Source organism: Protopterus annectens, chromosome 2.part0, assembly GCF_019279795.1.
Source record: "Protopterus annectens isolate FY-2018-M chromosome 2.part0, PAN1.0, whole genome shotgun sequence".
Lineage (NCBI taxonomy): Eukaryota > Metazoa > Chordata > Ceratodontiformes > Protopteridae > Protopterus > Protopterus annectens.
Window position 1 is genome coordinate 214,995,195 of NC_056728.1, and position 12,917 is coordinate 215,008,111.

The window sequence follows — 12,917 nt, forward strand, 5'->3', positions numbered from 1 at the left end:
CATTGTTTGCACTGTGCTAGATAGACAACTCTCCTACTGTTACAGTTGAACTTCTTCCGAATCACGAAGGTATCCAAGCCTATTGTGAATGAGTCAACAGTGTTGATGTAGGCACAGTGTCTACAAGTCCCGCATTTACTAGTGCCCCCCTTACCCCTTTGACTCACTGGTTTCCTTTCGAGGAGTTGTTTCATGTTGGTACCCCTCCTAAATGTAATAATGGGTCCCAACTCAAAGGTTTGTGTTGGTTCATTATCCATAGATATACAAAACCAATATTTACTAAGAACCTTCGAAATTTCAAAAGCTTCTGGGCAGTAAGTAAAAACAAATGTGGCCTTAAAATTCGTGTTCCTCCTAGTGGTCATGACAGTCGTGACCCCCGAATTGTTAGGGACCTCGGTGTTTTGAATGCCATTCCCATCCACATGTGCCTCAACTGGTTGTGTATTTAAGTTCTGTGGCCCCAAAATTGGTTTATAAGTCCCTTGTTCTCTCTTTAAAATAACTTCCCTAAAAATACCCTCCAGAAATGAACCTGGGTATCCCCGATGTTGAAACATCTGGTACAGTTTCTCACATTCATTTACAAAATCCTCCTCAAGTGTAGTCATCCTAGCCACCCTGACCAGTTGGCCTTTCACCACTGATTTCTTCTGGTGCCTAGGGTGAGAACTTGAGAAGTGTAGATATGTGTTAGAGAATGTCTTTTTCCTGTAAATTTTGGATATGTAGTGTCCTTGGTGTTTACTGAGGATGATGTCCAAAAAACAGATGTTGTTTACTTGAAAATTCATAGTAAACCTGAGAAACCCTGTTGTAGAGTTAAAAAATTCTACAAGTTCCCCAGCTAATAACTCATCCCCTTTAAATAAAATAAAAATGTCGTCCAGGTACCTTTTATACATATAGATGTGTTGTTTCCAGGTACTGTTCAACACAAAAGATGTCTCCCAGTGGGCCATGACTAAATTTGCTAAACTTGCGCCCACTGGGGACCCCATAGCCACACCTATTTTCTGTAGAAACAACTTGTCCTCAAAAGAGACATAGTTGTTCTTCAGAATGATATCCAAAAGTTGTTCAACAAGGTTACATTGGTCACTATTGGCTCCCTTTGACCCTAAAAATTCTATAACCCACTGGATACCCAAGTCATGTTAGATAACCTTGCGTGGAATAAAATACCTGATTTTATAACGATTTACAAGGATTCCATTATTTTATGAACATATTGGGTGAAATATTGCAGTCACTTCTGAAGTCCTCCACTTACTATTCTGGAGGCAGTCGGAGGATGATTGTCCTTACACCCAGGGAGACCATTACAACAGATCGCTGGGTTCTTCAGATAATATCCAGAGGTTACTCTCTTCCTTTCATTGCCCCTCCAAATTTTACAGAACACCTCCCGGATGTTCCACCTGCTCACAGGGAGACTGTAGCTCTAGAGGTTTCAAAGCTGCTAGGCCAATTCTAGACCTGTCAACATTAAACCAAACAGATATTCCAGATGGTCACCCTACAGTCCATTCTACCCACAACAAGCATCACTTGTGTCTGGCCCAAGATTATTTCATTCGGTTAGCAGACCTACTAGGAATTAGTCAATGTTCACAAATCCCATTTGCAGCCAGTACAAATTCTAGACTTCATTGGGGCATGGTTAGATACTTTGCAGATGAAGGTATTCCTAACTCCAGACAGGATTCTACATCTCAGGGGCCACATAGCTCAGATAGCGAACTCCAAGTCTTCAAAGGCGAGCGAGGTTCTCCGGGCTCTGGGCTCCATGGCTGCCGCCATATCTATTCTCCCATATGCGCACTTTCACATGCGGGTTCTTCAATGGACTCTGGCTGTTCAGTGGTCTTGGCTAGACCTACCCATGGAATTTCCGATCAAGATCAGTCATGTCTGCAGGACATCTCTTCTTTGGTGGTTAACATCACTGGAGATATCAAAATGACACCCATTTGCCTCACCCCCAGTCCAAACCACAGTGACCACGGATGCCTCCCACCTCGGGTGGGGGGGGACACTGTTCGGGAAGGACAGTCCAAGGCACGTGGTCCCAGACAGAGACCAATTTGCACATAAATGTTCTAGAGATGAGGGCAGTGCTTTTTAGCCTTTCACACAGTCCTCCCTCTTGGATTGATTGCAATTCAGTCAGACAACATGTTGGTCTTCTGGTATATCAACAAGCAGGGGGGAACCAGATGCTACCCCCTATGTCACGAGGCCATGAGAGTGTGGGAATGGGCAATTTCCACTGGTCGGTGTCTGATAGCAATGCACATCCCGGGGCGCTCCAACATTTCAGCGGACAGATTGAGCCAGTCCATTCTGATGCCTTACGAGTGGTCTCTGAAACAGTCAGTAGCGGAGGAGATTTTCCTGGCATGGGGTCAGCCTTGCTGTGATCTCTTCGCATCTCCTTCCAATGCGAAGTGCAGCGAGTTCTTCGCTCTGATTCCCTCACCAGGGGAAGTCCCCAGAGATGCTCTAGTCCATGTTTGGCCCCCCAGGCTTCTGTATGCTTATCCACCTTTACCTCTCATTCCGAAGTTTCTTCAGAAAGCTTTGCCGACTGCGGTGCAAAGTGATCCTCATTGTCCCGTTCTGGCCTCATCAAGTTTGGTTCCCATTCCTTTGGTCTCATCTCTTAGCTCCCTCTTGGGTTCTGGATCCCTGCCCGGATCTAATTTTCCATCCGTCGGGGACACTTGTGCCCAATCTGGGCAGCCTCAAGCTAACAGCTTGGTTGCTCCAGTTCCGTTAATCGCCAGGACTCCCGGTCTTTCATCCCAGGTAAAAATCCATTCTGGTGGCCACTCTTAAAGACTCCACTAGGAAACTATATTGCAGTAAATGGACGCGCTTTTCCATTTGGGCTTCACAGAGAGAAATAGATCCCTTTACACCCTCTGGTCCAGCAGTGCTGGACTTCCTGTCTGTTATCTTTCAGCAAGGAGCTAGTTCCTCCACAGTGAAAGTACATTTGGCAGCCATTTCCAGTTTTCACAATGGTGAAGACAGCATGGCCTTAGCCTCCTCTAGGCTGTGTAAGGCCTTTCTTAAAGGTATGTTTCTGTTACGGCCCCCTGTCAAGCATTCTGTACCTCCTTGGGACCTTACTTTTGTTTTACAGGCATTGGTAGCCCCTCCTTTTGAACCTGCAGCTTCGGTGGACTTAAAATTTTTGTTCTAGAAGAAAGCTTTCCTAGTCGCCGTTACATCGGCTAAGAGAGTTTCTGAGCTTGAAGTTCTGTCTGCCGTGCCTCCGTATTTGGTCTTCCATAAGGATAGGGTTTCCCTCCGTACTAACCCTTCCTTCTTACCTAAAGTGGCATCTGAAGCAAACCTAAACTAGTCCATTAATCTGCCCGTTTTCTTTCCCAACTTCCAAAATAAAGGTGAATACAAACTCCATTTGTTAGATGTTCATAGACCACTTCATTTTTATCTTCATAGAACAAAGTCTTTCCGCAAGACTGAGCAATTGTGTGTTTCCTTTTCCAAAGCATTTATGGGTAAAGCTATTTCTAAAGTTTCTTTAGCCAGATGGATCACTCTTTGCATTTCACATGCCTACAAAGCAAAAGGTTTATCTCCTCCTGGTATAGTTAAGGCTCACTCTACCAGGTCCATGGCGACTTCTGCTGCTTTTTAGTCCAGGGTACCTTTGGATGATATTTGTGCAGCAGCGACATGGGCCAATTCACATACCTTCATTTCCCATTACAAATTGGATCTGATTTCGAGGGGTAGAGCATCCTTTGGCTCTGCGGTGCTCAGGAATATCCTATATTCCTATATTATTTATCCTATACATATTCCATTTCTAGTTAGTAAATGAGTGTACTTATAACCACAAATTATACTAGTGCAATAAATAAAATAACATCTCATTAATTTATCAAAATAAGCTGCATCAAAATGGTATATACATAAAAATCAGCTAAATGTATAAAAAAACAATATATGCATAAAATTCATGGTCTTGATGTCACCATAACATTGCCTCTAATTGGTGATCAAACGCTTTTTTATACATTTAGCTGATTTTTATGTATATACCATTTTGTTTTATGCACTCAGTTGATCCAGCTTATTTTGATAAATTAATGAGATGTTATTTTATTTATTGCACTAGTATATTTTATTTATTGCACTAGTATAATTTGTGGTTATAAGTACACTCATTTACTAACTAGAAATGGAATATGTATATAAGTATAGATTCCTTATAGAAAGTATGCATTATTATTTGTTGTTTTTAAAGGTAGTATTTGATACGATGAATTGGTGATAATACATTAGTAATGTGTTCAGAAATGTATCTATTTATACAGTATTTAAGATGTGCAGATGTTATTTTTTGATACATATATGCTTTATGTAAGTATCCCACAGCATATACGTTGATCGTTCTGCTTTAAAGATACTAAATTGGATGATTAGTTTTAACATGTGATCAGTATATAAAGCAATGGAAGTTTTTAAATTTAACGGTGTGATAAAGCTGTTAGTGAAAGCACTTACCTGGTGCCTGTAAAATAAACTACTGGATTTTTTATTATTCGAGTACGTTTCTACTATTCAAAAACGCGTTTTAATACTGGATAAGCTGCTGCCTTGTGGTTATCTCTTGGTCATAACTTTTGGAACTTGCTGCATTTTAACATTACTTGGCCAGGAGGCATTTGCTCTGTTGAGTGCGGCTATATTTATTTGTTTTATTTCTCTATAATGTGTTTACTAAGAGCATTCGTAACTACTCTGTCTAATATCACTAAGATGACAGGCTATACACTCTTTAAATTTTCTATTTGTCATACCCACCAATGTCAATTTTAAGGGACGTCCCGGCACTAAAGGGAATAGTAGGGGATCCGCCTGCTTTTGGGTACAAAAGGAAGAACACTGAAACAGATGTTATAAGGAGCAACCTAAGGATTTCTTTAAGGTAGGAAATGTGAAACAAGGTACATTTAAATGTGGGAATTCTGTTTACTGTAAGCATATGTTCACAGAGAAGTCTATTAAACATCCAGTTACAGGTAGAGAGTTTGTCTTACATGCATATGGGAATTGCAATACAAGCAGTTTAATATATTTAGCTAAGTGTGACATCTGTGATGCTTGTTATGTGAGTATGACAAACAGAAAATTTAAAGAGCGTATAGCCTGTCATCTTAGTGATATTAGACATAGAGTAGTTTTGAATGCTCTTAGTAAACACATTATAGAGAAAGGTGATCAACATAGTTTTAAGTTTATGATTTTAAAAGTAATTTATAGACTATTGTAGGGTGGGAATATAAAACTTTTAACTGAAAATGAAGAGATGAGATGGATTTTAAGAATGAGAGCATCTGTACCACCTGGTTTTAATGATAGTTTCACTTTAAAGCCTTATTTAAGCATGCTGCATCAGAAAGTGTAATTAGTCATGTGACTTTTTAAAATGTATTTAAGTTATGTTGTTTGATTGATAGTATTGATTTCGCCTGAAGAAGCCTTGAAGGTGAAAGTGTTTACTGGCAAACTTGGATTAAACATTTGTTGTTTTAGAGTTTCCAGTTTTCTTTTTGGATTTGATTTTGTGACTGAGAACTGGTTAACTGCCTCACAGCTGTTTTTCGGATGAACCTATGACAGACATTTAGATTGGTGAGCTTAAGGGCATCGTAATGTAGGAAAGGAAGAAGGTAAGTTGATGCTATGTTTTTTTCATTGCTGTATTTGTGAGGAAAGGCTTAGACCTATAGAGTAAGCCAAGTTTTAGAGCTTTTTTAACTGTCTGTAGTATGTGGTGATCAAATTTCATATCATCTGTTATATCTCCTATAACTGAGTTATAAAATGTTTTTTTGCAGTCAGAACTATACCAGGCAGGTTCCAAGGTGGTGCAGTGGTTAGTATTGCAGTAGTTTTCCGGTAGGGACTATCCCAGTCCGGTGACAGGGTGATGCAGTGGTTAGAATTGCAGTGGTTTTGCAGTACAAACTATCCCAATCGGGTGATGGGTGTTGCAGTTGTTAGTATTGCAACAGTTTTGCTCTAGGGACTATCCCATTTGGGTGGCAGAGTGGTGCAGTGGTTAGAATTGCAATGGTTTTGCAGTAGGGACTATCCCATTCAGATGGTGGGTGGTGCAGTGGTTAGTATTACAACAGTTTTGCAGTAGAGACTATCCCAGTTGGGGTGGCAGGGTGGTGCAGTGATTAGAATTGCAATGGATTTGCAGCAGGGACTATCCCAGTTAGGTGTCAGGGTAGTACATTGGTTAGTATTGCTGTGTCATAGAACCTAATTCTGTGGTTTGGCTGCTGGCTGAGATGACTCCTTTGTGGAGTTTGTATGTCCTCCCTCTGTCCATGTGCATTTTTTTTTTTATCAGGTGTTCCAGTTTTCTCCCACATCTCAAATACTTGCCACATATCAATTAGTAAAACCTGTAAATTGTGCATAGGTGTGTGTGTATCTCTGCATGCTGTATGGTAGGTTGGTGCCATATTTCTGTCTTTCACCCAGTGAGTGCTGGAATAAACTGGAACTTCCCACACTCCTGCATTGTATTAAGCTGGTGGTCAAAAAATAAATGACTAAATGCAATGTCATGCATGTCCTTAAGAAATGTACAGATATTTTTTTTCATTCAAGCTACAAAACTATTTGCAAGTCTAAAAAAATAAAAATTCCAAACTCTAGGCAGTGTGAGCAGCAGTGTTTTTGTGTGACTTTGTAACTATTTGCTAAAGAATGCAGGACAACACAGCTATGAGTAGAGCAAAAGACGCAGTTTATTGTTCATGTGCCAAAACATTGTCAAATTAATCAAAATATTAATAACCATAAAAATCATTTGGACCACTTTGCTACTTTTTTTTTTAACCTATTTACTTCTAATATTATTTGTTGTTGAGAATTTGTGGTTTGCAATCCATCATAAAGTTTCAGTTTGAACAGTTTTAAATAACTTACACAATTATGTGTTATGCAGTTTTATAGCTTGGTTTCATGTTATTTGCCATATATTCTTAAAACTGTCTGCGTGTGTGGGTTGTGCTTGTGTTTTGTATGTTGTCACCCATCTGGTTACTTACCCAAGGAAAAACAGTACTACTGCCAGTCTAGTTAAGTCATTCTGACATGACGGAGCACTACTGCCAGTCTAGTTAAGTCATTCTGACATGATGGAGCACCAGTGCCTTTCATGTTACGTCATTCTGACATAATGGATCACAACTCCCATACTTAAGTCAATCTGACATGATGGAGCACTGATGCCAGTCTAGGTAAGTCATTCTGACCTGACAGAGCACTGCTATAAGTTGAGGTAAGTCATTCTGATATGACAGAGCACCATTGCCAGCCTAGTTAAGTCATTCTGACATGATGGAACACTACTGCTAGTCCAGATAAGTTGTTCTGACATTACAGAGCAGTATTGCCAATCTAGTTTTAAGTCTTCTGACATGACAGAGCACTACTGCCAGTCCAGATAAGTCATTCTGACGTGATGGAGCACTTCTGCCAGTCTAGTTAAGTCATTCTGTAAGTCATTCTGACAAGACGGAACTCTACTGCCAGTCTAGGTAAATCATTATGACACAATACAGTCTGTCATTCTGACATGACAGAGCACTGCTAAAATAATGAGCTCAGAATTCCTTTTACATTAGCTGTTGATCTGTTATAAATATTTAAAGTGAACTTTTACTGCGTAGTTATGTGATAATTAAATAAATATTCATTGTGTATTCTAGAAAATATTTCCTTGATCAGCAGTGATGAAGCGGCTGAAAGCTGTGTAACACCTGAAGAATCAAAACAGGTAAATAATCACTTGCCTTTCTTATCCTAGTAACGATCAGTTGTTGAGCCATGAATACTTATTGTGATTTATGAATATTGTGCATTTTAGAAACTATCTTAAAAAGTAAGGTAGATGTGTTCCGGAGCACATTTAGGGAGAGATGTAATACAGTTGGTGGCTACTCAGAAGTTAGCTGTGTAGATGAGCATTTCCATTGTTAGTGCAAAGCATAACTTTCCAGGCAACAAACCCTGGCAGTCATTAAGAGTGTTAGGCCTGGGGATTAGTGCTTTGTGGAAAGTACAGCATGAAATTCTGAGTTGGTTAGATGCAAAGTTTCTTAGTGGTATTTATGAAGTGCATCAGCTATTACTTGTTCAATTTGGCATTTCTTTATCTTGCATGGTATACATGTAATTCACGGATAAAATATGACAACAGAAGCTGATTTTTGCTCTGCTTATTTTGGGCTGTTTGAGATGTTTTTGTTTTTGTTTTTTTTTTTTTTTTTGCTGGCTTGCCAGCAAAACCTGCATGGTGTGATTTCCCACAAGTATTAAAAAACTAACTTATTGTTTTTTTTTTTTTTATGAAAAATTCACTAAAAGTCTTATTTTTTTCATGCTTGCATTTATCCTGATTAAGCAATAAATTGTAATTCAGTGCAGATCGGAATTTCTTTTCTGAAAGTATTTCTTTTGCAATGGACCACCAGTGTCGGTCACTGCATCCATAAATAGGTTTAAAGCTTCATGGCACCATATCAGGGAATTTGAAGCTTTGCATTCAAAGATCTGACCACTATCTTACTGCAAGTGGACTTCCAAAAAATTCAGAAAAAAATCCACTGTGCAGTGTTCCTTCATGTCCCAGGCAAGGAAAAGTGCAGTTGTGTACATTTACCATAAATGTAGATGTTCGAGTGTATTCACTGTTGCAGTCATCACATTTGGGTTATCTGCTTGTAGTAGCCCGCAGTCAACCTGATTATCAAAATCTTGGGTCCTGCGTCAGTTCCTGTCTCATCTTCCATGATGTCAGGTAGTCAGGGGTATAAAGCATGCAGCCGATGCCGTTACATCAGTTCTTTCTTGCCCCAGATGTCAGGTGTCCCCATAATGGGAAGCAATTTTATATATATATATATATATATATATATATATATATATATATATATATATATACACACACACAAGATTACACCTCCAATAAAAAAGCAAATTCACCAAAAAGCTTTAAGCATAGCAAACAAGAATAGAGGTATAGCCAAAAGAAGTCAGGGGGCTGGATGGAGGGTAACCAGGACTGCAACAGTGAATACACTCGAACATCTACATTTATGGTAAGTGTACACAACTGTACTATGTTCTTCGTGTTTCACTGTTGCAGTCATCACATTTTGTAGATTCCCAAAGCTAAGGATGGGAGAAGGAAATCAGATAGCATTAGGACCAGCTATAAGGCCCTGCAAGACTGCAGTGGCAAAGCCAGCTCTGGATTTAGAGAAAATTGGCAAATGGTAATGCTTGGTAAAAGTATGTACAGAACTCCAGGTAGCAGGTTCTAGGATGTCCCTGATAGGGACACCTCTGAGAAAGGCTGTGGAGGTAGATGCAGCCCTGGTTGAATGTGGTCTTATCCCCTGTGGGGTAGGTTTTCCATGGTGCTTATAGCAGAAATGAATGCAATGTCCTATCCGTTTAGAAATGGTTTGCTTTGAAGTGGCCTTCCCCACTGCCCCTGCAGCAAATGCAACCAGCAGCTGTTCAGATTTCCTGAGAGGTTTAGTCCTGTCCAAGTAAAATCTAAGTTGTCTGTGCACATCTAAGGAGTGCAGTATAATGTTACCCTTTGCTCTGTGGATTAGAAAAGAAGGTTGGCAAATGAATGGACTGATTAAGAGCCACACTGGATACCACCTTGGGCATGAAGGAGGGTTTGGTCCTGAGGGACACCCTGTCCACATGAAAGATGATGAAAGGCTCCACTGCCATAAGGGCCTGTAATTCAGACACCCTTCTTGCTGAAGTGATGGCTGAAAGGATGGCTGTTTTCCAAGAAAGGAATTTCAGCTCTGCATTTGCAGCTGGCTCAAAAGGAGGTAGAGTGAGCTTTTCCAATACAAAGGTACGGTCCCAGGCTGGAGTTGGAGTTCTCCTGGGTGGTCTTAAGTTTTTGGCCCCTCTGAGACCCTGCTTGAGCAGTGGATGAGAAAAGAGGGGCGGTTCTCTGTTGTAATGAGCTGAAATGGCTGAGGCATGAATTTTGATGGAGGAAAAGGAAAGCCCCTTGTGAAGCATCTTAGTTAAGTATTGAAGAATCTGAGGTAAATTGAGCGCTGCTTTGCCCATCCGCTGAGTTGAGTTCCAAGAACAGAATCTTTTCCATTTTCAGCATAAGATTTTCTAGTACTAGACCTCCTTGCCTCCAGAATGACATCTAACACTCACTCACTGAGGGATGGTAACGGAGAGATCAGGTAATTAGCCAGGCTGCCAAGTTCAGGGTTTGAAGCTGAGCATGCAGAATCTGGCCCTCCTGCTGAGACCGCAGGGTAGGGGTCTGAGGCAGGTGCCATGGTGCCAGCAGTGACACACTGCACAAGAGGGGGTACCAGTGTTGGTGTGGCCAGTCTGCTGCAATCACAATCGTCCTTGGTTTGTCTTGTTTGATCTTTAGTAGTACCTTGGAGAGGAGAAGCAGAGGAGGAAAGGCATAAATTGATAGGTTTTTCCAGGTGAAGGACAGGGCATCCACTTTCCAAGCTTGTTTGTGGGGAGTCCTTGTGCAGAATTTGTCCAATTGGTAGTTCTGGGGGGAGGCAAACAGGTTTATCTCTGGGTTCCCCCATTTGTTTACCAGCATGTTAAATGTCTTTGGTTCCAGTTTCCACTCGTGCGGGTCCATGAGATTTCTGCTTAATTTGTCTGCCAGTGTATTTAGCTTTCCTGGCAGGAATTGAGCCTGTAGGTGTACTTGGGAGCTCAAGGCTGTGTTCCACAGAGCCATAGCTAGTCTGCAGAGAGGGTATGAGTGGGTTCCCCCCTGCTTGTTTATGTACCACATAACAGTGGTGTTGTCCGTCTTTACCATTAATTGTCCTGGAAGAATGTGGTCCTTGAAGGCTGTCAGAGCATTCTGTACAGCTAACATTTCTTTTTGATTGATATGCAGGTGCATTTGACTTGGGTTCCATTTGCCCTGAATGCACTTCCCTGCCAAATGAGCCCCCCATGCATAGTCTGATGCGTCTGTTAGGGTTTGGGAGGCTGGGGGTAGAGTGAATGGCAGTCCCTTGTTTTGGTGGCAGGCCTCTGCCCACCAAAGGAACTCTGTAGGCAAGGTATGATAGGAATCATTGCTTCTAGATCCTGAGAATGTTGACACCATAGGCTTTTTAGATACCATTGTAGTTTCCTCGTATGCAGTTTTGCATATGGAATTAGGAGAATGCAGGAGGCCATGAACCCAAAGGCTTGCAGTATTTGTCTTGCAGATAACAGGGTCTTTGTGACCATTAGTTTGAAGTAGGCTGTCAAATGAACTTGTTTCTTTGGTGTGAGGAAAGCCATCTGGGAAGTTGTGTTCAAGCTTGCTCCCAAGATACAAATTGTTGACAGGGTACAAGATGTGATTTATTTTCTTTTATGGTATACCCCAGAGAAGTTAGCAATTTTTGTACAAACACCAGATGATTCAATTGTAAGTCCTGACTTTCTGCCTGAATTAAATAATTGTCCAGGTATGGGTATATTTGAATATTTCTTTGCCTGCAAAATGCAATGACTGGCGCTTGGCACTTTGTGAATACCCTGGGCGCAGTAGATAAGCCAAAGGGCAGTGCAGAGAACTGATAGTGCATGAAGCCTGCTTTGACGTGAAGGTATCTTCTGCAAGATTCCCTGATTGGGATGTGCAGGTAGGCTTCCTTTAAATCTGTTGTTGCCAACCAGGCATCCTTGCCTAGCATAGGAAGCAACTGGTGAAGAGTTAGCATCTTGAATTTTGGGATCACCAAAAATGTGTTTAGGATAAGAGAGATCCAGAATAGGATGCTAGTTGTCTTTTCTGGGCACCAGGAAAAGTCTTGAGTAGAAACCTCATCCCCTTTCCTCTTCTGCGACAGTTTGAATAGCCCTGATACTTGAGAGAGAGAAGTTGCTTTTGAGCCAATGCCCACTGATTTGGGGGTAGATTTGGCCAATCGTTTGGGGTTGGTAAAGTATGGAAGTGGAATCTGTATCCTTGGGAAACTATATTTAAAATCCATTTGTCCTGGGTAATGAGTTCCCAAATTTTTGTCTGCAGAGCAATCTTTCCCCCTAAAGGAGCAGCCAGTTGAGAAGGGCTTGGAAGTTTTAAAGTTAAGTCATTGAGACAGTTTACCATGTGGGGGGGTCTTACTACTCCCTTCTTTGGAAGTGGGAGCCCCCCACTGCTTAGTCCTGTGCATACCTTGGGATTGAAGCCTGGGTGTTCTGCTGGTTTTGTGTTTAGACTGAGAAGGCCTGGAAGAGGCAAGAAAGAACCAATTCTTAGAGGGTCAATGCCTACTAAATCTGGGAGGCTGTACTTGCAGGAAATCTTTACAGTTTGCATAGATTTAGTTTTTCCTCCATCTTTTTCGGTACTATTACTGCTTTGTTGCCAAACAGGCGGTCCTGGTTTAAGGGCGCATCCAGCAATTGAGCTTTAACATGATCTGGCAAAGATTGCTCCTTAAGCCAAGCATGCCTTCTAAGTTGTTGCAGAAAAGAGAAAAATCCCAGGATGCAAAAAACTCCCTTACCATCCTCCAAAGCTAGTTACGAAAATAAAATTGCCAAAGATTCCAAAGACAACCACAAGGCATTCTATAACTATGTCAAGAATCTAAATGGCAATGCTCAGATCTGCTCTGAGCTAAAACAGAATGGCATTAAATATACTGATCCCAAGGATATTGCCAATATCCTGGCAGATCGATTTAGTGCCAACTTCACCCCCCCTCTCACTCCCTAAATGGCCCATCTCAATACCGGAAGATTGCCAAATTCCAGTAATAACGGCCATACAGGTAAAAAAACGCACTCTACAAAGCCAAGAATAC

At 41.1% G+C, this 12,917-nt stretch overlaps 1 protein-coding gene across 3 annotated transcripts in view; it reads left to right on the forward strand.

Moving 5' to 3' along the window:
* Positions 1 to 12,917, forward strand: part of XRCC5 (X-ray repair cross complementing 5) — a 2,194,257-nt gene that overhangs the window by 1,866,848 nt on the left and 314,492 nt on the right. For all 3 annotated transcript variants that reach the window (XM_044060671.1, XM_044060672.1, XM_044060673.1), the window contains one exon: positions 7,779 to 7,846. In XM_044060671.1, the coding sequence (XP_043916606.1) occupies positions 7,779 to 7,846 (68 nt within the window). The remainder of the gene's footprint in view (positions 1 to 7,778; positions 7,847 to 12,917) is intronic.